At 43.7% G+C, this 26,685-nt stretch overlaps 1 protein-coding gene across 8 annotated transcripts in view; it reads left to right on the forward strand.

Annotated features, from left to right (window-relative positions):
• LOC149341622 (uncharacterized) overlaps nucleotides 1-26,685 on the forward strand; it is a 74,166-nt gene that overhangs the window by 44,170 nt on the left and 3,311 nt on the right. For 6 of the 8 annotated variants that reach the window (XM_089543727.1, XM_089543726.1, XM_089543724.1 and 3 more), the window contains 9 exons: nucleotides 3,127-3,261; nucleotides 5,190-5,459; nucleotides 6,163-6,276; nucleotides 9,342-9,467; nucleotides 14,478-14,639; nucleotides 15,642-15,893; nucleotides 22,000-22,128; nucleotides 23,866-23,952; nucleotides 25,196-25,339. In XM_089543727.1, coding sequence (XP_089399853.1) covers nucleotides 3,127-3,261; nucleotides 5,190-5,459; nucleotides 6,163-6,276; nucleotides 9,342-9,467; nucleotides 14,478-14,639; nucleotides 15,642-15,893; nucleotides 22,000-22,128; nucleotides 23,866-23,952; nucleotides 25,196-25,339 — 1,419 coding nt within the window. The remainder of the gene's footprint in view (nucleotides 1-3,126; nucleotides 3,262-5,189; nucleotides 5,460-6,162; nucleotides 6,277-9,341; nucleotides 9,468-14,477; nucleotides 14,640-15,641; nucleotides 15,894-21,999; nucleotides 22,129-23,865; nucleotides 23,953-25,195; nucleotides 25,340-26,685) is intronic. The other 2 variants (XM_089543725.1, XM_089543731.1) reach the window with 2 other exon arrangements.

The raw sequence follows: 26,685 nt of genomic DNA on the forward strand, positions 1-26,685 counted from the left end.
TTTACTAGAGCTTTACAAAAATATTAGTGATGTATGAGCATCTGTGCTCACAAGTAGTTTGCAGCACTGTGGAACCTATGGCAATCTGAACCAGCTGGAATGGCTTGCACTACAAAAATGTGTTCCTCCATGCCCGTCATTCTGCGACTGGTGGCTCCATCACTAGGAAGGCAAGAGAACCAATATGTAGCTGCTGCATGTGGGAGACTCAGCGAATGCTATGCTTGTGAATGGTGTCGTGCCTTTTTGCATCAGACCTCTATAGTGCTTTCTTCATGGGGTTTTTCTCTCCCAATTTAAGCGATGGATGAAATGCAGGTTCCAGTTTTAAGAAAAAACATCGGAGCTACCTTACATGGTTTGAATGCAAAAAGTCTCATTGTGAGCTCTGTTGCAAGGTTCATTAAAGATTCCTTGATTTCTAATGACACACCTACGCATTAGCATACCGTTGTAAGGAAATATACACTAGGTTCACCTTTATTCACCAAGAAGTAATGTGGTTTTAGGGCCTAAGGGTTGCGTGCTCGCCTCTCAATCTGAAGGTCCTTCTTTCAATTCCCCACACCTTCGAAATTTTGCTACCGCTGATATCGTGAGAGGGTATAGCGACGCCAGTGAAGAATTCCATGCCATGGACGGCGACTGATGGCAGATGCAGACTTTTATGCTAATTGGATATATAATGCTTTTGCATTAATAATTCAACGCTGTAATTAGACGAGAGTAATATAGGTTCCACAGTGCTGCAAACTGCTTGTGAAAAGCAGTATAGGCATCGTTGCAAGTAAGCCTCCCTGAAATATTTTGTCAGAGATCTTGCACCTTACCTTAAGGCAGCCATTCAATAATTGGGTTAGGTGTCTTCCACTTCCCTGAATGCAATTTGCCGATCACTTTGGAGGACATCTATCCAACATTTGTATGTCATGAACTACTTGCAAACTCTCGTGCACCTGCAATCAAAGTCGATGGTTAAAGAGCCCAATGGGCTTAATCGTGCAACACATGCAAGATTGGTCCTTTACACAAATGAACACATTTGCACAAACCAGTCATCCACTTTGGGCCCTCTGTTACGGATAGATGCGGCACTGCGAAAGTTTTCATTAATCGCTGGGTACAACTTCAGAATTTGTTTATTGGAATAAAGAAAATATAAGGTGGACAAATTTATACAGAAGGAGATCCCCTAGTCAGTAACTGTACTGGGACCTCCTGGGACTTGAATGGTTTCTGAATTTTTTAGTTATATTTTTTTTTTGCAAAATTCAACAAGGGTTCTCAAACAGTTCTTTGCATTCCCCTGTGCTTTTTGTTTTTGTCATTAACATTAGCATGACTTTAGCATTCACATGCTCATACAGCTTGCGTATTATCTTATGGTCCAAGATGCCATGCAAATCCTGTTCTTGGGTTGTCCTCTGCTGTTGGTACGAAAGCACTATTTCAGATGTACCAACCCTGAGCAAGGTTCTTGTCTTGTGCTTCTTCTTTTGTGACCTTGTGGTGTTATCACAACTTGCCCACCGAGTAGTGAGCAAACTGACCACCGTGGCAGGTGGCAGTTAAATTAATGATTGGTCACTCAGGAGAACATGGGTTGCACAATCTCTACTGATGGCTGTGACAGAAACAGCCTCCTGCCAATGCAGTGATTGCACTGGTAGTGGTATGAGGACCCGCCGTGATTATTGAATGCTAAGCAGGAATGGCCAATTCCACATATATGGGCATTAACCCACTAAAGCTCTTAAGGCTGAACTTAAGTGTCCCTTGCTTTTGCATCGATTTTACTTTAAACCCCTAACACTTTTTAACCTGTCTGGCTCTGCTTATCCCACAGTGCAGTACACCAGCTTGCCCAAACCGGCACCTTCATGTGTCCTTGAATGGAAAAACTGCCATTGTTTTTTATGCTTGCTGTTAGCGTGCATAAAAAAAATGTTAGCATAAAGCAGGAAACGTGGCAACAGATATTCAAAGGATGTACAACTCGTTCAAATGTGTGAAGAAAAGTCTGTGTACTAACTTGATTTCTGTGATGAGAACAAAACGTTTGCTGGCAAAAACAAAAATTGAGGGTTGACATTTCCGGCACATAATTTTCAGGCAGAAAATTCCTCTCGGCAGTGGTGCAAGCAGAGGTAGAGTACGGTCACTGTGGCTTGATGTGCATTCCAGACGTGTAGCAGATGCTTAGAGCTCGCATTGTCAGTTTTGCTGTTACATAGGTTTCACATGGCACAGCAATTTCCTTGAGGCTGCAGGACATGTTCAGGTTTTTAGGAAAGTGCATCAGTATTTTGTTCACTTTAATAGCTTGTTTGAAGTTCTATCAGTTGAGGTTGTAGGTGAAGATAACGTTCAAATACTTGCCCCATGTCATGTTCTGTAGTAAGATGAATGCATTCATTTTTTGGTGAAACAGAAGTAATTATATTTCGACTCATTCAAACCTTTGTGCAAAGTTTTGCGCAGAACAGAAATTTGGTTTAAAAGCGCTCTTGAAGAATTTCACTGCATTGTATTTTGCCCCCTTTTTTTTAATGTGAAATGATGAGATTGTCTGCTTAAATTGTGACCTTCAGTTCTGTGTTGTGCAGTGTCATTAAAATTAGAAAAGTAAGGCCCAAAAACAAATCCTGGGGGGGGGGGGGTCGTGTATTGTAAGAGGAGTGAAGCAAGTAACGGCCTTCCTGATATGTCGGGAAAACAATTGACAGTTTCACCTTGTTCAACTGCAGGTCAAATATTTGATCAGTAGTTTGTTTGTAGAAAGGCCAGTTCAATAACCATGCTTTCAGGAGTAGCAGGAATTATTGATGCGAAAATGAGTGAATATTCGACTACAGATCTGCATAGTGCCAGAAGAAACAAATTATCCAAAAGGCAGCTTTTGGTTGTTGCCATGCCCCAAGTCAAAACATGAAACATCAGTGCCAAATTGCATGGCAGGTGCACAGTTCAGCTCCTGCAGTCTTCAGTCATTCAAATTCATGCATTATGTAAATGCATTGTGGTGGCATTTCTCGTTATTTATTTATTTATTTATTATTATTATTTATTTATTTATTTATTTATTTTTTTAGAGAGATGACCAATGGATTCTGGCATACCTTTCAGGAGGTTGTCCATGTGTTGGGCAGACACCACACTTGGGTCATCACTTGCTGGAAAGTCATCGGCGAGAACACAAAACAGCCACTCCAATCTTCGCCATCCTGTTGGGCTCAAGGCTTATCATCACGTCAGTCAAACGTGAGCTTTACAAACATGCAGCTAGCTCTAACAAAGGGTTATGCAGAAAAGTACCAGAAATCTTTCCTTTTGACAATGCCTTTTACTTCCTTTGAAGCTTAGGGTAAATAGTGTGGTCTGGTGCAAAGAGCCTTTTATTTCATTTGAGGTGTAAATTTGTGCGTATTACTTACTGACCTTCTGTGTGTTTTTCTGGTAGCATTTGGCTCAAACTATGGTCCTCAATGTTTGACTGGCAGGGCTTAGAAAAAAAGTTTGTTCTCTGAAAAAAGCTGCCCATTTGTCCCAAATATTGGTTGCAAAGTGTCATAGCATTGCGTGCATGAAAAGTAATTTAAATTAAGCAGTTGCCTGGATTGTTTGGATTTGGTGATTAGCTGCTGTTGGCTATCTGCATAAAAGTGAGCAAAGCAGTGTATTTGGCAGATTGTGCCACATGCCGGACCAAGTAGCAGCTGATTAAGAGTAGTTGAACTATGTGTTGAACTAGAATTTGTGAAAAAGGCAGAGGCTAGCAATGCGCCGGCAGTGGGAAAGAAGTGACAAGTTAATTTCATCATTCAAAGACGATACCCTGATGTCTTATGAGTATGTGGAATGAATGAATCTAACAGTGATATTTTGAACTCGTTCGAGGTTAGCCTTCTGATAGTTTCGATGGGGATCCCAGATGGCTGATGCATATTCAAGTTTAGGTCTTATCAATGACTTATATGTTAGTTTGGTGCATGGCGTATGTGGCGTTTAAGGAATCCTATATTTTTGTTAGTCGATGAAATGATGTTGACAATGTGCGTACTCTAGGATAGGTTAGTCGATAGTGTGGTGCCTAGGTACTTAAATGATTGCACAGATTCTATTGGTAGGTTGTCTTTGTGTAAATAGAATGAAAAGGTCTGACTTCGGGTGAATAACATGAGCTTACTTTTATTAGGGTTAAATAGGGTTAAGAGTCATTAACCACGGGTCGCACCATTCTTGTACACTGTTAAGGCAGTCTGAAGAGCGTTTTGGTCTGAGATGTTAGTTACTGTACGATAAATGACTCAGTCATCAGCAAACAAGTGGATTGAAGAAGACACATGCAAGGGTTAATCGTTGATGTGTTTTGAGAAGTAGTTTGCATGGTGGGATATTTTAATATCTGCCATCCAAAGATTGAAAATCCTGTACAATTTTTTTTCCTGCTCACCTGAACCTGTAAATTAAACAAATTGCAGTGAGTTTGCAAAATATGCATTAACATTTTATAAGCCTTGATTATATAATCATCAGATTTTTTTTTTTTCATACCTTAAGGCCGCCGCGCTGGCTCAGTGGCTATGGTGCTCGGCTGCTGGCCCGAAAGACTCGGGTTCGATCCCGGCCGCGGCGGCTGAATTTCTTTGGAGGAGAAATTCGAGGCCCGTGTACTGTGCGATGTCAGTGCACGTTAAAGAACCCCAGGTGGTCGGAATTATCCGGAGCCCTCCACTACGGCGTCTCTCATAGCCTTAGTCACTTTGGGACGTTAAACCCCATAAACCAAACCAAACCTTAAGCTTCAGAAGGTTGCAGAGTATTGTCTAAATTGTGCGCGTTACTTTAAACTGTTTCAGGCAGTGACACGGAATGGTTTGAAGTGTTTGGCTTTGAAAAGTAACTTGTACAGAACCATGTGAACTTAGGGACTTTGGCAACCTTGTTTGCTGCTAGACTTGAAAGTTGTCACAACTGCTGTTGTACACGGTCTTGAATACTGAAGATGTTGTAGCTCAGCACATGCTTCTGTGGCCGTGTGTGTGTGCGTCAAAGAATCGTGCGTTGTGGTAGACTAGCTGGTATGTATGTTTTGTGAAAGCCTTCCTCACCACTTGAGTGAAGCCTGCTTAATGAGGGTCCCTGCCTTTCACACTGTGATGTTGGTGTCCTTATTGTTGCTTGTGCAGTGCTAGCAGTACTACTGCTCCTGCTGATACAGCCAGTGTGGCCATTGCCACCACTGTCACTGCCACTGCTGCTGCTGCTGCTGCTGCTGCTGTTGTTGCCACTCCGGGTAGCTCAAGAAATGGGGAGGAAGGGCCGAGTAGTCAGCAGGTCGTGAACGGAGGAAGTGCGAGGCCTGCACGGGCATGCCGGCCCACAGTGCTCAAGGAGGAGCCTACATCGTCCTCTGAGCACTCTGATGATGACTGCGCAGCTGCTTCACTTGCTAGGAGGTGAGAAACAGCACTGCACGTCGGATGTCTTTGTTTGTGGGCTGCAAAGTCCGCTTCACCTCGTGCCCACAGGGTTCACACAGTGAGCCGGCACCAGCACACTGGCTCTCTGTGGACTCTTTGCTGGTAATCACATTTGTAATCCACTTTACTTTGTAAAAAAAAGAAGAAAAAAATGCTTGACTAGAATCCATATGGCCTTATGCTCACACTGCATACTTCACTGCAGTACTTGAATGAGTATTTCCCAAAACTAAGGAGCTCTTTGACGATTATGAAGAACATGTGAAACTAATTTCGGTGCTCTCGTGCAGTGTAGTGCAATGCAGGTGGTTTCAAATATATCAGACCAGGAGATATCTGTTCCTGTTTACATTGAACTGTTGTAGCATCGCCTTGAAAATTTCATGAGTATGGCACTATTGTTCGCACGCATTTGGGTTTCAAAGTCCCGCTCTGTGAAACATTTGATAAATCTAATGGCGTGTGGAGCCGGGTCAGCTGCGCGGCCTTGGGCACCTGATGGAAGTGCTAGCCACAGGTAGGGGGTGTAAAAACGCATGATGAGCGGAATGGGGAGTTTGGTGGGGAGTAGCCTTGTACTGGTTTCTCGAAGTGACAAACATTTCTCTTAGTTTTACTTGAAACTGGCAGTTCTCTCAATGTGGAAATTTCTCCTTGATGTATTTTCTGTTCTGTCTAGGTATGAAGATCTGGCTAGCTCTCCTATGAGACGGTTGCTGGAAGGAGGGCCCAGACTGAGACCAAGGCTGCTGCAGACTTCTCCGCCGCACTTGGATGAAACAGTTGAGCAAGAGTAAGGGAATCATTCTTATTTTTTCATAGTGTCGTCTAACGTCTTTGACTTAGTTTGTGAGTGTTTTTTTTTAGTCTTCTTAAAAACCCTTTTCCACAGGCTTGTTCTGCAGTTTGCTTAACCCTTTCAGGCGCCATTTTTGTTCTGACTGCAATTAATTATTTTTTCACCTAAGTAGTATATTCAGGCCTCAGGAAAGGGAATTTGTTAGCCTTCGAGCGTGAAAGACCAGCAGGCAAGTTTTTACGATGTGGAGAATTCCGCACAAAGTGTCAGATTTGCTAGAAAGATTCTGTGTGTCAGGTAAACACCCTAGGGATCGTGGAACCACTTTGTGTTTCGAAGATTCACATTACGCTTCAAAATGGGTAAAAACAATCGATGTTCTCAGTCGCGGCAAAATCTGTCTGCACAGAAACAGCGGACAAAGTGCTACCTAGCTCACTCTAATGTGAAATATTATTTACTGCACTCGCTACATGGCACGAAAAAAAAACAACTTATTTGCAACAAGAAGGGTGCTCAATTTGACTGAAATAATGAAATCACTGCTAGGTGCTCCAGTTTCTCAGAAAAAGCTGTAAGTTTGCCGCTTACACAGTTATGTACAAAGCGCCTGAAAAGGTTAATGTTAAATGTTGGAGCGACTGGGTGTTGCGCTAGTTTCACTCTTGAAGATATAATTTAATATCCAAATTCTCTGCGGTGGAAAGTTCTAAACTTAGCGAATTGAGAACAAGGAATCGGCAATATTCCGCAATGCTTGCGGCCTTTCTCACAGCAGTGGTTGCCAAGACTACTGCTTAGTGTTTCCTGTTGCTTGGTTCTGCGCCCATTCACCCTTTCGTTTTGCTTCCCATCACCTCACGACCTTCACTGCCATCTCTTTCTCACCAGCGCGCGCCACTTTCTATCCACGTCTGCAGCAATTCTTTTTCGCCGGTGCGAGCTTCGTCTCAGTGGCCAGAGTCTTCAAGAGGTTTGCTTTTTCTCGCTTCTCACAGGTGCGGTGGGTGAGCTCGATGTGTGCATCCTGAATAAGAGGAGCTGATTATTCAAGGAATAAAACCCTTGTTATATTTGCGCAAATGCAGTAATATTGCTTTAGACAGGCACCAGTATAGTGATTCATCTCATAGAAGTGTGCGGGCGCATTACTGCTAAAGCTACAGCACTTGACATGCTAGCTTCTTTAAGCAGATGGGGGAGCAAGCACATCAAGGCATTAACAGAAGTTTGTTTATTACCAGATTTATATTTCAAGAGAACCTAAATCAAATTAATCACATTCTCATCGTTCTATTATTCCTACTGGTTTGCACGAGCGCAATATAGTAATAAAATAAATGAATTTGGCTCTTAGCACACAGTTCTGCAAAAAATTTGCTTATTTATGGGAAGCCGGGGGCATTAGACATAATATGGAGCACTCTTCGATCATCACGGTCCTCTCGCCTTGAAGAGCAAGAAATTAGATTACTCTTAATACATGTGGTGACAAATACCGCTGGTGTACTTTTGTGTAAAGTGAAAGTATCTCTTCAGTGTGTAACGCATTGAGTTAATTTAGAATGCCAAAGTGTGCCCTGTATTATTCTGGCCACAACTATGCATTCCCAGTACCTTGCTAAAAAAATTTCTCCAAAGTCTGCTGATAAACCATGTTTATTGCAATACTCTCTATTGACCCCATGTTTTTGCAAGAGGTGTTCAATAAAATGAAGGATGTTTTGATGAAAAGAAAATTAAATGTTTCCGCTTTGGATAATTTTTTTATTTTCAGCTGTCAATACTGATGTCAAAGCAAGAGGAAAATGTCGGCCTACTTGGACATACGGTTAAAACGGTGTGCCGTAATTGAATTTGTCAGCGGAAGGTGTTTCACTTATTGATATTCACTGCCAATTGAGTGCCGTTCATGGGGAGGCATGTGTTGACGTTAGCACAGTCAGGAGGTGGGCACGGGCTGTACGCTCAGAAGACCCAGCTAGAGTGGGCATGACAAGGATCACAGTGGATACACATTGCATCCACTCCAGAGCTTGTGGTGCATGTGGATGAGTTCATTCATGGGGATCATTCCATTATGTAGAGAGTTATTACAGGGCATTCTTGCCGTATCGCTTGGAACAATGAACCGCATCGTAAATGACTACCTTGGGTTTAAGAAAGTGTTCCAAGTGGGTGCCTTGTCTTCTGATAATCGGCACGAAACATGCCCGACTGGTCCGGTGTGAGCAAAATTTGGCACGTTAGAAAGCAGAGGGCGATCAGTTCCTCAATGAAATCGTCACTGGTGATGAGTCATGGGCTCATCACTAGGACCCAGAGACCAAATGCCAGAGTATGCAGTAGAGGCATCCGAACTCCCTTCTCACAAAAAGTTCAAGACTGAGCTGTCAGCTGGCAAACTCATTGTCACCAGATTTTGGGACAGTGACAGTGTGGTTTTGGTTGAATTTTTGGAACATGGCGCAACTGTCAACCCAGCACGCTATGTGCAGATGCCGGAGAAGTCAAGTAGACGTCTCAGTAGAATTCGTCTGCCAAATCATTTAACATGACAACGCTTGGCCATGCACAAGTCGTGAGACGACTGCTGTTTTGGAGAAGTTCTGCCTCACTCACCCTATAGTCCGTATCTAGCAACATGGGACTTCTGGCTGTTTCCGAAGTTGAAGGAACATTTGAAGGGCAGATGCTTGCGTCCGACGAAGAGGTCTCCAAAGCAGTGTGTAGTAGATGTTGTTACCAGCCGGTCTCGTTCATCTTTGATGGCATGCATGCGCTAGTGCATCGCTGGTGTAAGTGTGTCAACGTCCGTGGGGGCTATGTTGAAAAATGAATTGTTCCTCCCAAAGAAGACACTTCAAGCTGTACTTTGATTGTAAGATCTTTCACTTGCACCAATTATTAAATAAGTTGCAGACCATGCGGTAGAATGAGTCGAACACCCCTCGTAAATAACGTGGGCTAGAGGCCTGCGGATGGTTGTGTGATGTGTACGGCTTAGTAATTCTGCTGTTCCTTGCTACAGATCGCTCAGGTTCATTAATGCCTTTCAGGTTCTGTGTGCCCCGGATCAAGACTGAAGATGAGCCGTACAGCAGTCAGACAGCGGTGGCAGTGCCGCACCATCTGTACAGAGGCAGCTCTGGCCGTGAAAGTGAACCACTGGTGCAGGGCCAGAGGTATGTGACCTGAACCTGCACTGCGCCATGCCTCTCGGAACAGTGCAGTAGTCTAGATGAGCTGGGTGATTTATACTTTTGGCTAATTCAAGCAACATTCAGAATTTTACCTCATCTGGTTCATTTTTAATATATATTCTAAAACCACCTAATTCAAACTGCTTCCTAGCTTAATACAAATGTTTAACAGAGGATGTGTTACATGCCTGGTCCACCAAGAGTTTCGGTATGTCGTGGAAATCGCGGACAAATCCAAAAAAAAAGAACCGGAGCATTGGTTAGAGCCGAACCCACTCCTGCAGGGTCCTCTATTGCACGAAAACAGGCACCATATCAATTGGGCTACAAGGACTAGGTGAACATGCAATGAACAAGTTTAACCATGCTGAAAATGCATGGGGTGCTCGGGTACTGAGCTGTAGTTCCCAGGTTCGAACCCGACCATGGCGGCCACGCTGCGATGAAGGCGAAAGGCAAAGATGCCCGTGTGCTGTGTGATGCAAGACCCCCTGTTGGTTGAAATTATTCCAGAACCCTCTGCTACAGCACCTCTTTCTCTTTCTTTTTTTCACTTCCACCTTCCTCTTTCCTTAGTGTAGTTTTGGGTGTCCACAGATGTGAGAGACAATTGGTGCGCCACTTTGTTTCCTCAAATTCAATTTTTCCAAGACTTCGACTGCTTAAGGCACTGCTTTCATTGTGCTGCTGGCTGCAATGACGCATACCTTGCAGCTTCCTGCTCTCTGGCTTCATTTTAAATGCATGTTTAGAAAAGGCAGTGCCCTTTTGGTATCTCTCTCCAGCCTTGCAGCCACTTGGAGACCGCTGATTATTTTAAACAAACAAATTGGTGCCTTTCATGTGTACTTTTTGGAGCGGCTATTTTCTAGTTTCCAAAATGCAATCTCTGTGTGCAGGCACACTTAAATATGACCAAAGACTGATTCACTTTAGGTGAACTTATAATACGTCAGATACAAAATAGATGAATTGCATTGGCAAAGCTGCATTCTCTAGTGGAATGTGTGCCTAAATGCGGGATGGTCAAGTTGGCACTAGGCTCATGCATGGTGCTGTTTATTGCGATTACTGAATCACACAGGATGGGTTCGTTTTGGATATACAGTCAAGCCTCATTGTAACGAACATGGATATTACAAATTATTAGGTGTATTGAACTGTTTCTAAGTATTTTAACAAACACATGCATTTTTTACTTTATATAACAAATGTGTCTTTCCATAAAACGGATGTATTGAAGTGCTGAGCGCCAAGCTATGCCCTGTCGGATGGCAGGTGGCAGGCTTTGAATCACTACACGGGTGACTGATAAAGGTGCAGCAAGCATTCACGCCATGGTTCAAGCTTTATCGTGCATTTGCCGACCGTGCCTCGTAAGATACAGCGGCAAGAACATCTAGTAGCCACACGGTCGGCACCCATTTGGGCTTCTCGCACTAATCAGTAGTGCCCAGGAACCAGCGACATGGTCGGTTATTATAGCTTTCTAGCAGCCGTCCTCTGCTCATATAGATTATCACAGAGCAGAGGTAGCGAAAATGGGATCGCTCTCATCCTGGCGTCCGATTTTTTATGGGAAACCGCTATATTAAGCGACTGAGCCACTTTGGCTGGTGTTTGGTGTGCCGCCGCCACTGCGTGCTGCGGTGCTGTGCGGGGAAGGCCAACCTAACAAGCATTTGCCGCTGGGTTTTTTCGGCCCCTGCAATTGTCATGAGGGGCTTTGAAACGGTGCTAACAATATGGAAATGGTCTCTCCCGGTTGCCGTTCTTTTACTGGCTAAATTTCGCTTCTCCAGCATAAGTTCATGTTAAAATTTTATATTGCAAATTTCGGTTGTATCGAACTATGTTACAATTTTTTACCTGTTCGCTCTAACGAGGTTTCACTGTACTAAAGCAGTGGCTAAAAAACTGGGTGGTAACCCACAGCACTGGCAGTTGTAGTATTAGTAGCAGTAATCACCACTAGCATGGGCACTGACTGGTACGTTGTATTTCTTTCACATTCTTGTCTGTCTTATTGCCTGTGTTTTCAAACAGAATATTTGCGCTCAAAATAATGCTTTGTGATCAAACCTATGGGTTCCTCAGCAGCCAGTGAAGGTACCAATAGATAGACCTCTGTGACTTCTTTACCCCGCCGTGGTGGCTCAGTGGTTACGGTGCTCGGCTGCTGACCCGAAAGACGCGGGTTCGATTCCGCCCGCGGCGGCCGAGTTTCGATGAAGGCGAAATTCTAGAGGCTCGTGTGCTGTGGTATGTCAGTGCACGTTGAGGAATCCCAGGTGGTCAATTTCTGGAGCCCTTCACTACGGCATCCCTCATAGCCTGAGTTACTTTGGGACGTGGGGTTTCAGTAAACCAACCTCTGTGACTTCAGGCATGTGTCATCCACGCGCAGTTGTGTTGCATGACTTGGGATGCTGCTCGTAAGCAAGCGGTTAGAGCCACAAATGTTCGGCGGGTCGAACAGAGGACAAATGTTTTTGGAACGCTGCCCACAAACACACCGCGCAACAAGTTCATGCCCAGACACCTCCTTTGCGCCACAAAGCACGCATTGTAACCCTCCCATAACAGAAGCACAATCGGCATAGCGTCATGCAAGGTGTCAACGTTGCGCTATCACTTCGCGAACCAACTAGCAGTGGTTACTCATCGTACCCTTCGGGTAAGTGGCTGTAATCTTTTTTTTTTTTTCTGCAAAGTTGTGACATGGAAAATTTGCAACTATGGGTCCATGTAGATGTGCTCACCCTGTCATATTCCAGTACTGTGAGCTTTCAGCAGCTAAAGAAAGCGATTTAAATTTTATCTTTTTTTAAGAATGATGTAAAAGTCATTAATAAATGGCAAATGCTGCGTGGAATTTGCTACCATCCAGCAAATATAATTGAATTTCTTCTTTAATGGTTCAGTTTCAATAATCAGGTAATGTTTGACAACAAGACATTGATGCGAGGCATACAAAAATTGCAGTGTGATAATTAATTTCATTAATTCACCCCACCTGCTAACACTAGCCTGTCCCGAGGGCTGAAGCAACTATTGCAGTTTTTTTGTAGCACTTCTCTTGTTAGCCATAGCCACCATTTGACGGTCACAAACCGAAACAAAAACTAGAGACAGTAAATTATGTTGTAAATTGTTTGCTGAGCACAGGCTAATTTCAGTGGCCGCGGTGGCTGCATTTAAGTGGAGGCAAAATACAAAAATGCCCGTGAGTTGTGCAGTGCTGGTGCATGTTAAAGATCATCGTATCACATTCCTCTGACCACTTGCTCCAGTACAAAAACCCAATTTTTCAAAATACTCAGTGCAGTCTAAATCCACTGCGATGAAATTCACCGGACCTGCCAAACTTTTGTTGAAGCATGAGCTAGGTTGTGAAATCAGGCCAGAACATTGACAGATTGGACTGGATAGTTGACGGACGTTTATTTTCCAAAAGTCTTTCAGCTTTGATCTTTCGCAGTTTCGAAATGGGCACCATGGTGCGATTTTCTTGCTGGAAGTCGCATGCACCTCAAAATCTGTGCTTTACATGATGTTCCAGAAATGCGGCTGCTCCAATTCTTCGGTGCCATCACTCTGCCATTCATGCTGCAGTGCCTGGGCTCACCAGACAGGAGAAACGTTATCACAATGCTTACCTGTGGTGCAAAAGCGAGACTAAGAATGCACCCAAGCTGGAGTCAGGCTTCTTGCAACGACGTTCCACCCAGTGGCACGCTGGTCAACAGCGTATCAATACACACGGCTTGCTCAGTGTCGCTAGGCCTAGCATGCTCTGCAATGAAGCCTTGGAGAGAGCCCTTTGGAACTAGCCAGCGCTTATAAAACATTAGTTTTCCTTATTTCCCATCAACATAGCTACACACTGGTGAACGCAGAACTAATTTCCGTTATGCCTTCATCAGTGAAGCAAGCAAAAAACTGGAAGCCGCCTCGCACCAACGGCCACAGTTCGCAGAGGCAGAGACGTCAGCAAATCGTCGTAGGTTGTTGTGTGCCGCATTGCATCTTTATGCACACGTCTGCACATTAAATCCAATTCAGTGCAAATACCAGCTGAGCTATTGAAAGTGCAAGCTGACTTGGGCAGATTTTTTGCAGCCTAATGAGATACCGGCATATGTGGATGCGCAAAAAAAGAAAAAAAATGGGTGCTTACTCAGAAAATTGTATGCTGACGGGGAATCTGAAATACTTTATTGTGGCAAAAATTTCGCTGTAGCAATGTTCACTGTAGCAATGTTCGCTGTAGCAATGTTCGTTGTAGCCAGGTTTTACTGTAGGAGTATTTTAAAATAGCAAAAACCAGGAATTGTGATTTTGACCACACAATATCTCAACAACCTAGTGTATCACTGGTGCTGTCACAAAACCTATTGTGTGCTTGTTGATTAGCTACTGAGTGACAGCCTAAGTTGTTACCTGGTGTGACAAAAAAAGCTTAATTTTCTTCAGCAAACTGAGCGATTACAGAGTGTGCAAACTGGCACTGCACACTCAAGATTGCCTGTAGTAGAAATTGCCTTGACTGAGGCCATGAAACGGAAATTTAAAAATTCACTTGCACTGAAACAAAACACTGCCCACCTATGAATTATGCATAAAAGACTAGAAAATTGTGGAGGAGATATTGTGAAAGTTCAGAGTTGCCCTTTGAAAGAGCTCGCTTACTCCACCACTGTGCCTCTTAGCTCACGTGCAGCTTCGAGACGTTAAACCCCGCACACCACACCCTACCACTGCTCCAAAGAAGGCAAGCAACCCAAAATTTGGCTTTCTTACATTTCTTGAAGCACTGTATCTGATATCTCACAGTATAGTTGTTAGCTATGTGACCATATCTGCAACACATGTAAGGGTTGAAGCACGGAACTCTTTTTTTCCTGCCGACCTGTTGGCATGCCCTGTAGCTCCCAAGCACCACACTGAACTTGTTATGTGGCATACAGGAGGTGCTATTTCCATCTGCAGTGTGCCAAGCACAACCCCATGCACCAGCAAGCTTATGCCATTGCCAAGCAGTCAGTGCAAGCCATGGGGTGAAAATCGTCAAGAGCATCAGCGTGCCTTTCAGGAGGAGGCAGCTGCAGACAAGGCACAGGGAAGTTCTGCTGGATCTGTACAGTATGCAAGGTACTTGTTATGGTGCTGTTTGCAGGGGTACAGTCTTTGTCAAAAGTAACCAGGCTGCATGGTTTGCTTCTAGCTCGTACAGTGGAGCCCTTACAGCTTCCCTGAAGCTGAAATGGGCGTTAAAGGCAAGGACTGGGGGTCTTCTTACCTTCCAACCACTTTTGACCTTTAAGAAAGTCACAAGGGCTCCACTACAGAAGCTAGAAGCAAACCATGCAGCCTGGTTACTTTTGACAAAGCCGGTACATAGTGCAAAGAATTGGCAAATTTGCTTTTTTTGCACTGTGAAAAGTGGTGTACCAAGGACTGAGGAGGGAAAGCTGAATAACGGTCTCTTCTTGATCTGTCCTCTGAAGAGTAGACCAGTGGTGTTGTGGCAAGTCACGTGGCTAAATATTAACCTCCGTACCTACATTCAGCCCGTGGAATGGTTCTTGTCGCAGCACTAGCTGCGAATGGGAAGGTTTCAGGGCAAAATGTCATCGGCGTTGTAGTAATCAAAGGGAGCAGGCAGGGGTGATAGGATGGACACCCTACCCTGCGCAGGGTGCTAGCCCACGGGGACGCAATCACCTGACCACCGCGTGCATGTAACTTGTGCTTTGCGCCTGGCGCTAATTTTCGCTAACGAAAACAGAGCAAAGGTTCTCAGGAACGGTGCGTTCATAGTCATTTTCTGTCCATGCAGCCAAGCTTGACATGGGAGGAGAGGACAGAGGGGAGGATAGCTTGAGCGGGAATTCCCAATGGGCTGCATCTTTCTATGTCATCGTTATCACATGCAGTTAATGCTGGTTTTCCGCATTGCCAGTTATGTAATCTCCATTCTTTGTATTTCGTGGCAGCGTTACACAGAGGCCAAAGACTATGGTGGAGCTGTTGAGACTCCCGTCAGGCTAACATGTCCTTACTGCTTCCTTTGTTTTGTTTTTTGCTGCGGAGCGGATGTAGCATGTGCTCGCCTTCAGTTTTTATCAGGCGGTGCATTTACTTTCTCTGCAGGGAGAGCAGTGGCACCCAGCCCCTTCCATCGCTCCTCACCATGTCGTTTCCATTCACACTGCCAGCTAAGCTGCGCTGGAAGAAGCAAATGGCAGCGGAGCGCCTGCAGGGGCAAGGTGGTGTGCTTCCACCCAAGCTGCGCCACAAGCAGCACATGCCTTTGTGGGCAGCCGGGGCAGAGGCTGGTGTCACTGGCAACCTCCAGGCTGTTGTCAAGATTGAGCCTGGCACTGCAGGATGTGCAGGCATGCCGTAAGCGGTTCTGTTTGCAGTGTGCTTCGTGGGATTGAGGAGGGGGGGGGGTTGCCAACACATGACCGCATGTCTCAGTAGCTCCATTTTTTTTTTTTTTTAATCTGCACTGCGCCATGATTGTTTCATGAGCAAACATTTGTTCTTGGAGCCAATTAAAGAGACTGAAAAGAATTCACTGAGCGGTGAAGTGGTTGGAAAGTACCGGTTGCCCAGCTGGTACAGTGTAGAATCTACAGTGTGTGTTGCATTTTATGGGTAACCACTTTTGTAGTTTTATGGGTAACCACTTTTGTAGTTCCTATAGATTTCAGAACACTTTGTTGGACAGGTGGAAGTAGCCTAATACGCTTTTGCATGCTTTTTGCATGATGCCTTGTGCTTTTATTTTTTGCTGCTACGATACCGAGTTTGCTGCAGATTAAAACTCTGCTTGCAATTCTTTAACACAACCTAAACTGACCAGCATTGCTCTAATCATTAACATATGGTGGCAACAACTCCTGCTTAAAGGGCAGCTGAAGATGTTTTTGAATTTGACGAGCTTAAAAAGGTCAAACCTGCGAAACTTGCAGGTAAAGCATGTGAAGTTTTTTGTGGAAGCATATGAAATGGGGACTTGATTTTCAAATAAAGCTGCTTCTGCGTTCAGGCTTTTGCACAGTGCTCAGCACCAGGCAGGTGCCGCAGTGATGTTGTGTACGGTGGTTCTAAGTTTCCAGCGAAGAAACTGTTGCTTGAAGAAAAAGAAACTGCGCCACTGAAGGTAAAGCCCACTAAGCATTGTTTGGCGGCATCAGATGACACACCGCAGAATGCAGGTGGAGGCAGCGTAAACCTAAAGTTTTGGCAACAGTGACATCATTGAGTTTTTTTGCACTTCTATGAAATAGTGAGGAAAAGCCTGAACATTGCCGCAGTTTTAGTAGGTGATTACATCACTGTTTCAGACGCTGGTACAAAACTTCTTGGCATGCTTTACCTAGAAGCTGCATACATTTGAATCCTTGAATCTCTTTGAGTGCATTAACTAGCTTAACCTTAGATTCCAGAGACTACCATGTCATAAAAGCAAAATTGATCTGCTTTGGCACTTAAAGGGATACTGGCCCTGGCTCTTTCTTGGTATGGTAACCCTCAGCGGACACTTTTGTCAAAAGTGATACCGAAATGGTTATTTAGTACCCATACAATCTGTCTGCAAACCAATAAAATGCTTTGAACAAGCCCTACTCTCCTTAAACCAGACGTTGAGTACCAGAAAATGCACAAGCCGTACTTGTCTTGTGCCAGGAATGACTGTCAGCTTATGAAAAGTCTGGCCCATTCAAGTCAAGTCCACTTGGGGCTTAATGCTTGTCCGGTAGCAAAAGACCCATTTCTAATTCACACTCGTGATGTCTACGCCAAGGAGGACTGGTTGCCGAAGTGAATGGTGGTGTAGCATAGCCTCTGGGGTCTGCTCCCAAAAATCGTTATCGATGCACGCAGTTTACCTGTGAAATCGGCCAGTGAGGATGGCATGTTTTGTTTTTTGGTCGGTCTTTTCTGGCCTATAAAAGCTGTTTTCAATGAGAGTGATCTCTTAGTGTTTGGAATGCGGCATCCTTTTGATGCAAGGAAACTTTGTCCCTAGTGTCCCTTAAACTCTGTATGCTTTCACCTTTGGACGGCATGATCATGACATAAGGCCCCAAACATTCTGTGCCGAAAAATTTTAAATTCCACAAATGGAGGAAGAAGAATCTGCAATATCCCATTGAAGACATCAAATAAGCTTTTTTCTTAAGCATGCGTCTCATACTCCGAAAGCACCTTAATTAATATAGAAGAAGGCTATCGTGATTCAACGTGTGGTAGCACTTGGTGTTCTCTTCACTGGAACAATGGCTCTTGTTTGGCATAGTGTTCCCAGAGTGTCTGTATGATTTCTCTGTTCATGGCCCGGTGCACAACACTGAATCTGATGGGGGTGATAATGTCCACTAGCGGGACGCAGCCTCACAAATGTTTGACAAAAATGTTTGACATCCACTTGACATTCACGTTTGTTTCTGGACAGTCCAATACAGGTAACAAGAGGAAGCCCCCTGAATGGACTCTGGGCACTACTTGAAACTAAAAAGATATTTTTATCACTACTTGCAATATCGCTTTCAAAAGGCAGCATTATCCCATAAGAGAGTCCTCTGGTGTTGTTTCGAGAGTTGTTAAGCTTGACATGCAAGCTTTTCACAGTAGTAGAACTTGGTTCGTTAAGATTATATTCCTTTCAATTGACTTCGGATGATTGCCCTGTTTGCACGAATATAACATGAAATTTTGAACACGACAGAGTTAAAGGCCCAGTTCTGCAGAAAATCCAGTGTCGGCGTTTTGAGCAGAAAATTACGGGCATGGCTCTGGCGGGTGGTGGTCACTGGAGAGCAAGCTAGGTGGGCCACCTAGGTCACTAGACCTTGTGGCATCATCACAACCTTCCCACTGGATAGTGAGCAAACTGCCCACCATGGTGGGAAGAACAAACTGGGGCTCACCTGCCATCGCAGAGCAGTGGCACATTGCTTAATCACTGCACCACTGTTCCAGGAGTACGAGAGCTCCTAGGGATCTATGAATGTAATGTAGGTAATGGAGTAGAGAATGACCATCTAAATATATGGGAATTAACCCGATATGCTATCGTCGCACCCTTAAAGTGGAGCTGAACTGACCTCTCCAACTTAGGATTTTCTAAGGTAATCTGCTTCATAACACACCTAGTTATATTTAGAACCAAGATAAAGATAGTAAGGGGGAAAGTTGGGCGAGTTGAATCTTATTCATGACGTAGTTAGCGCCAAAAACGAGGACCAAGGTGGGAGAAAGACACAACACGAGCGCTTTTTATCAACAAAACGTTTAATGGAAAAGCACCTGATATATACCCATCTCATGAAAGTAAATCAAAAGATACGTACATGATAACATCAAGAAACTCTTAGGGCTAAACACATCTGAAGTTTCCTTCTTTTGCACCATTATGTTACTCAGCATTTTTCAGATGTATCGAACCCTAAGATTTTTTTGAAGTTGTCATGTACGTCGTATCTTTTGATTGACGTTCATGAGATGGGTATATATATTGTGTGTTTTTCTATTAAAGTTTTAGTTGAGAAAAAGCACTCATGTTGTGTCTTTCTCCCACCTTGGTCCTCATTTTTGGCGCTAACTACATCATGAACAAGATGTGAATGTAGAGATTTCTTTCGAGACACCACAGGGTAGTGAAAGTGACCTTGGCCACCAGGCTCGTGAGCTGGTAGGAGAAGCTAGCTTATCAGTGACCTTTGGGCAAAGCGCACAGTGCACGAGGACTGAATGGCTATAAATGTTAAAAGGAGGTGGTGTGAGCCATTTAAATAGAAGACAGCTGAAAGAATTGAGTGAATTAAGGAAAGCAAAGATCAGCAAATGGACCCAGGAATGGGCAGCACGAAATACCTAGTGGCAGTGACGGCTGCATGGTACTGGCTTTTGCAGGTGGCCTCAACATCCGACTTTATTCATATTTGTAAAAATTTTTTTAGGTCTGTCTCCCCTCCGTTGTATTCGTGCAAACACCGTAGAATGATCATTTTCCCATCTATGTTTTGCGAACAATACTAAAATCCATTACTTTTCGTGGTATCACGAGAAACTGGTGGCTTTAATACAAGAGACCTGTGTGTTAGTTGTCATTAGTGGATTTCTTACCAGAGCATTGTTCCTCTGAACATAATGTATTTTTTCTTCATGGTGCTGGCATCCCTCATAGCCTGAGTTGCTTTGGGATGTTAAACCCACACAGACAGACAGACAAACAAACAAACAAGCAAGCAAGTTATGTTTCAGTTCATACCTTAGATATGAACCGTTTTCTCATTTGAAAGTATTTAGTCGATGGCTAGTGCAGCTGTTAACTCTTGTGAGGCTTTGGTACTTTTATTTTGTTTGACATCTTGGCTAGCATGCCTGTGCTGAAGTGGCTCTGTGCACACGCAGTTGTGTCATCACAGCTTAACTGGCCGTGAGAAAATAAAAGTTACTCATTGAAGTGTTGCTGTTGAATTTAAAATTGACCAGCACTTAAAACTGATGTCCTGGAGAGCTTGCCCACCTCGGTGTTTGTTTGGATCCCATTGCATTATGATGGTGCATGACACAGACCAAAGTTAATGCAAGTTTCATCTGCACAAGCAGTGGGGTTCATCGTCGATGCAAGCTGTTTCTTTTTATTTTTTTTTTACACAGAAGTTCAACTTCTGTGTTAATAAAAGATGATAAAATGGAAAGCCTCCTTGTGATACTAACACAGTGGTGTGTGTGTGTGCACGTGTGTGTGTCTGTGTGCATGTTTGTCTTGTGTTCTTGGGGAAACTGAAGAGGGATGCCATTTGCAAAGTGCATGCATGTGGATCGGATTTGAGTGCCTTCAGTGGAACTTTCTACATATTTCCAGTGCTGGTCAGTATGTAAAACAAACATTGGCTTTAACATATTTTTTTGTCAGTCTGCTGTGCACTCATTTATCTTCGTTACCCAGTTAGTGTCCTCTTAACTTAACAGCTATGACCAAACTGTTTTAAACTGCCTCCGCAGTCATTTACATTTTTATGGACTGCCTAAAATTAGCTGCTTTTGGAACAGTGCAGCTGGATAAAATATGACCTGGCAAAAAGCTAGTCAAGATATGTAACCTAGCTTAGTTGTTAACCTTGGTATTCCAGGCATGTAGCTATTCTCATAAATTCTTAAGCATGCAGAATGTGAAGCTCTGTCTACCTTGAAAGTTTTGCATTGTAGCAGTTTCACAAGAAAATGGAGCAGCAAGCAAGGCGTGGATTCTGGGCTCTCTGGTTAGGTGGCTTGACAAGTATGAAGGTGACTGGTAAAGTTAAGCAGATTTTCTGGCTGCTTTAGCTTTGATGTTTCATTTCCGACTGTTGGTCTCCTGTTCATTAGAAGTCGTGACTGAATGGCTTGTTCATGGTGGCACGATTTTTTTTGTGAAAGTAGCAGTAGCTCTTGTGTCATGACCCATGGACGCAAATCTTTGTTGCCGTGCAGCATAGCATGTGGACATGCATAGGGTGCATGGATCTGGCTGCTAATCTAATCGGTGTAATTCTGAGCCAAGCAAATTTCGTTATGTGAGGAACACGTGCACACACTAGTGTGCAATGTTAAGAGGCTAGTGACAGTACAGATTGTGGCATTACTTTTAAAACTCAAGGCTGCGGGACCTACTCAAAATGCCACTTAGTAGTTCTCCAGTGTCATTCTTTTTCTCTAGGCAATGGGAAAGAGAAGCAGCTTGTTGCCTACAAAAATTGGCACAGCCATCTCAAGTGAGAGGTGCTTACATCTGGGATTTTTATATAACAGTGGCAGCAGCCAGATGCTGTTACATCACAATGCCGCCAGTTAAAAGAGCATGCTGTCACTGCATGTGTTATCGAAAGCATTATGACCTGATAGTGTGGAATAATCAACCTCCTTTCAGTCATGCTGCTCACGCTGCCTGTATTTGTTAGAGCCCTTTTGTCAAACACGAAGGATACCCAGATCATAGTCTCTGAATCGCAGGTTTGTAAGCAGTCAAAGAATGAGTTTGTAGACTGGAAAGTGCTCAAGATCTGTGAACGTGCTTAAAGGTGTTCTATGGGTAATCTGTTGTATTGTCAAGGTGGCTGAAAGTGTTGTGAAATCTGTGTTGTTGCCTGCTTGCATGTGTCCAAAATTGGTGACAAACTGCTGAGCTTCAGCCTGATTTCTTTAACTTCATCCTTGTTTTATACCATGTTGTCAGGTCTTCCTCCCCTGGTCTCTAGTTTATGGCTGTACTTTTTCAACTGTTGCTTACCACGAGGTGAACGGAGTAAATATCTAGGTTTACAGCCATGATCACCTTGCTGTGCCGAACTGCTCTGGTTAGAGTTCATGAATGTTTAGTTCTTTTCAAATTTGGAAAGGTAGTATAAGTAGGAATGTTCACCTTGCTTCTTTCTTGACTGTTGTCTTTCTGGAAAAGCACTTTGCAGGGGCTTGAACAATTGACCCAAGGCATGCATTTTTTTTTCCTTAGAGAAACAGCGCCACTTTTAACCAAAATTAAGACTGAGCGCAAGGAGCCACCTTCAGAGCGACGTTCACAAGCCAAACGTCAGTGGTGGCAACAGGTCAAACAGCTTGATAAGCTGGCTGAGAACGGAGGGTGAGTCCTTGCTTTTCTGTGACGTTTTCATAGCCAAAATATAGCAACACACATTATGTTTCAATCTACTTGTTTTATAAAAATCTGAAGTGGCAGGTTTCAACTTGCCCCCGTGGCTTTCAGCACCAACTGTTACTTTTTGATGGATTTTGATTCTTCTGCTTATTAGTAATGCTTTCAAATTCAAGGGTACCAAATTTCAGCATTATATGTGGAGAACTTTTCTTGTACAACTTTTTTTCTCCTCTAACACTTGTGAAATGTGCGTAGATGGGACAAAATGAGGTAGAAGAGTAGTTCCACACATTCGCTGCATTTCTATATGCATGCTAGAGCTGTGCACAGGCTCAGACCGGCCAGGCTCAGCTGAGCCTGGCCCAGGCCAGGATATATTTTTCTTGGATGGGCTCGGGCTTTCCAAACCCAGTACAGGCACCTTATGCAAAACTGTCCACATGGTCATGGTGCACGGGCGGCTCTCGTGCGCTGTAGGAAAGGGGGGAAAGTTCAAGTAGAGGAGACAACTCAAGCGAAAAGCAAACAGTAGCTGTAGAAGAGGGGAGTTGGGGGGGGGGGGTACTTGAAACACACTCTCGGTGCTACGGGGTACCAACATAGGAGGAAGTCTCCGCTTGCCAGCATCTTGTAATAAGGAGGGTAAGCAGAAGGAAATAGTTTGGGAAGCGAACATAAGGCTGTGTACAGCGCTCAAGTAGTTTAGTGGAGCTTTTCAAGTGAACAGTAGCATTGTTTGTAGATGAAGAACACTCTTCGTCACTTTTATTTGCAGAAGCGCCTTGGCAGCTGAATAATAAGAGGCATACGAGCAAAACGATTAAAAAAAAATTTTCTTTTCAGCCATTTTTTTCACATCCTTCTTAATAAGCACTTGTTTATATATCAGTCTATTTTTATTTTCAAACTGTGCTATCCAACTCAGGAAAGGGGGAAGAGAGAGACAAATATTTGAACCCGGCTACAAATGCTGAAGTGGACGAGTGATAATGACACCAAAGATGGCACTATGGAAAGTCTTGCGTTTCAAAAAAAAACGCAAGACTAAGCACAGGTACCCCACTGCTCCATCACTGTGCTGAATGTGCACTTTATAGGCATGGACATAAAAATTAAGCTTCTCTCAACTGTGCAGCAGGTCGTACCTCCTGAACATGGTTAACCGTGTTCAGCAGCATATAAAGCAAGCGGTGTTTCAAGCGGAGGCGTAAAAAAAATTTGCCGCCAGCATGTGTTGATGTCGCTGAAGTGTGCGTCGGGTACTGGAGGAAGTAACGGGAGTGCTTCTTTGGCGATGAGGTTCTTGCGGCATCGACACATCTCCACTATGTGGTGCACAGTACTGGTCACCTTAATTGCATTTTAGCAGCTCAGAACATTTTTCCGGTGATCGAAGACATTCCAAATTTTTTTCTCGTTTCTTGAAATTAGTTGTCGGCCTATGCAACATGTCAGCCATTAAAAGAGTAAATGCAGTAGGCGTTTTTATGTTTATGTTAGGCAATTTTTTTTTCGCTTTGTTTTTTTTTTGTTTTTTTTTGTTCCAGAATGCTTGTAGATGAGTCTTCAGTTTGATGCATTTGACATGTGACGTGTTGGAACTCATTTTTCTTTTTCTTCTTTCCTGACAAGGCTTTCTTGTTATTTGTTATGTTTCTTGAAACCTTCACTGAAGTACAGTCTGAATGCTTGTCTTGTTCTGATTTGTTTTCCTGCTTCCAGTAGCACTACCCCTGAGAAGGCTGAAGACATTCTGAGCAACCTGCCCAAATTCTTGCTTGCGGAACTTTTTCCAGACCCAAAAGCCAGGTACTGTTTCCACTCTTGCGTTTATTGGTGGGAATGTAGAGGGGAGAGTGTTGCTCAGTTATTTTTTTTGTTTATGTTGGCACATGGAATTCCTTATGGCAGCTCTTAATATCTCCTATATGACTAGAGTAGACCTTTCTTATCGCCAGCTGACACTTTCAAATTCACTCTGTTGGAAGCATTCTTTCTGGTGTGCAATTCAGGTCATTGTTTAAGGACTTGGGACTCACCTTCTTGTCTTAAAGCCTTTGTGTGTGAGTGAATTGAAAAACAAACTGAACTCAGTTCTTGCCATTTCATTCAACTTGCAGCATTCATCTCTTCAGCTGTTGCAGTTTTCTGCTGAAGTTGAATTGCTAACTATGAAGTAAGAGGGGAGCTTAGAGGGAGCCCTGTTTAGATAGATTTGATATAATCAGGCTGCATGTGCAACGCTTTGCTGGACTTCATAGTAACAATGCTGGGCTTAATTTTAAAAAAAATGCAAAACCTATTGCTGTGGCCCTGTGGCTATGGCATTCTGCTACTGAAGTACCAAACTGGTGAGTTCATTGATTAGTAACTGTGCAGCTGCATTTCTGTGGCAGTGGAGACATCACCAAACAAGCATTTTTGCATTCCAAACAAAAACCCAGTTTGTTGAATTCATTTAGGAACCCCTGAGTGTGCATACCTTTAAGTTGTAAAGGTATCATGTTTATTAAAACAGTGCAAAATTGATGAAAGCATGCATCCAAAGACAGCAGAAAAGTGCGATGTTGCACAAATATTTTATGTTAATTGCTGCCTCAAACTGTGACCAAATGAATGTGGCATAGTGACTAGCTCTGCCATTTTCATTACAATTTCGTGTTTTGCATGTTTGTGCCTACCTGCCACGGCACTGCAGCTGAGGAACTAGCTAAGAAGAGCCAAGGCACTGAAAACTTTTGAAGAGGTTATTTAATGATGGTGATGAGACCGCAAACGCATGGAGCAGATAAGACAGATTGGGCAGGAATGACAAACAGGTGCAGACAGCTTAATCAGGAGATTTGTGAATGGGTGATCAGCGATGACAAAAAAGTGCGACTGGTGCTTTGTCTTCATAGTCTTCTTTTCAATGGGCGCTGCGAGTGGCTCTGTGGAAACTGCTGCTGCCGGTGCGAAACTGAGGAACGAGCTAAGAAGTGTTAAGACTCTAAAATAAAAAGTGCCCCACCTGCACTGCTGGATAGCACAACAGACTGGTGTTCCTTAACAGGGGGAAGAAGCAAAAAGCCCCTGCCAAGGCGGAAGGCACACCGAGCCGACGTTCGCTCATTATGAAGGAGAGCTGGCGCAGGCGGAAAGAGGCCTGGCTTTCAGCTGCTGAGCAATCTTTGGCTGCTGCTTTTCAGTCCGGAAGGTATGTTGTGGTCTTTACCTGTTTTCTTTGTGCTTTGCTCAAGAGTTTAGTTAAGGTACTTTATAATGGACCAATATCCCTGAAGAGAAAAGTATACAACAGCTGTATCCTACCGGTACTCACCTATGGGGCAGAAACGTGGAGGCTAACAAAGAGGGTTCAGCTTAAGTTAAGAACAACGCAGCGAGCTATGGAAAGGAAAATGATAGGTGTAACGTTAAGAGATCGGAAGAGGGCGGAGTGGGTGAGGGAACAAACGCGGGTTAATGACATCTTAGTTGAAATCAAGAGGAAGAAATGGGCTTGGGCAGGGCATGTAATGCGAAGGCAGGATAACCGCTGGTCCTTAAGGGTAACGGAGTGGATTCCAAGAGAAAGCAAACGTAGCAGGGGACGGCAGAAAGTTAGGTGGGCGGATGAGATTAAGAAGTTTGCAGGGATACAGTGGCGGCAACTGACAAAGGACAGGGTTAATTGGAGAGACATGAGAGAGGCCTTTGCCCTGCAGTGGGTGTAGTCAGGCTGATGATGATAATGGACTTGAAGGGGCAGTGCAGTATTTTTGTTGTATGTATCGTATTTCTGTGTCCATGGGCAACTTAACAAAAGGAGAACCCTAAGTTCAGCCTTGAATGATAACTATCTCAAGCCTCTCAAGATTGTCCTTTTTATCGATAACGCAACTTGGTTAAAGTGCAGAAGTAGGTGTAGATGTATGGCCACATACATGGAGACATCTGGTGAACTCAGTGAAGTGAATTCTTCTGAGGACACTATTGGTTATGTTGAGCACTATTTAGACCAGCAAGGCCCATCAAAATGGAAGAAACTGCGCAGTGACATGAGCTTTGCAGCTCGAGTCAGTGTTAAGTTATTAGAATGAAACTTAAGGTCCTTCAGGTGATAAAACAAAGTATTCCATGGATTTCAAAATTCTGAAATTTTTTTTAATTTTCACATCTGGGCAACATCATGTATTTGCCATAATTTTTGTCAGGGTTTGTATTTGACTGAAATATTATACATATCAACCCAATATTTCTTTTCGCAAGCATATTAGAGAAGTATTTGACTTCATTTTGATGTTTCATGTTGCATCAGATTCTAGATCGCATGAATCTCACGAGCTCACAAAGAATATTTGCATCATCCAAAATTAATGTCGTCCACAACAAGCTGGAAATTGTATGCAGAATTTAAGCAGATCTTTTCTAGGTTGACAGAGCTGACTTATGGCCGTGTGCTGCCGCTCAGCGTGTACTGCACAACTGCTGATCATGACTGCCAATCACGAAGTCAGCTACATATGGCCTGTGCACCGCTACTCACGGTGCGCACTGCGCAGT

The sequence above is a fragment of the Amblyomma mixtum genome, chromosome 5 (assembly GCF_055824585.1).
Source record: "Amblyomma mixtum isolate Tamu chromosome 5, ASM5582458v1, whole genome shotgun sequence".
NCBI classification, from domain to species: Eukaryota; Metazoa; Arthropoda; class Arachnida; order Ixodida; family Ixodidae; genus Amblyomma; species Amblyomma mixtum.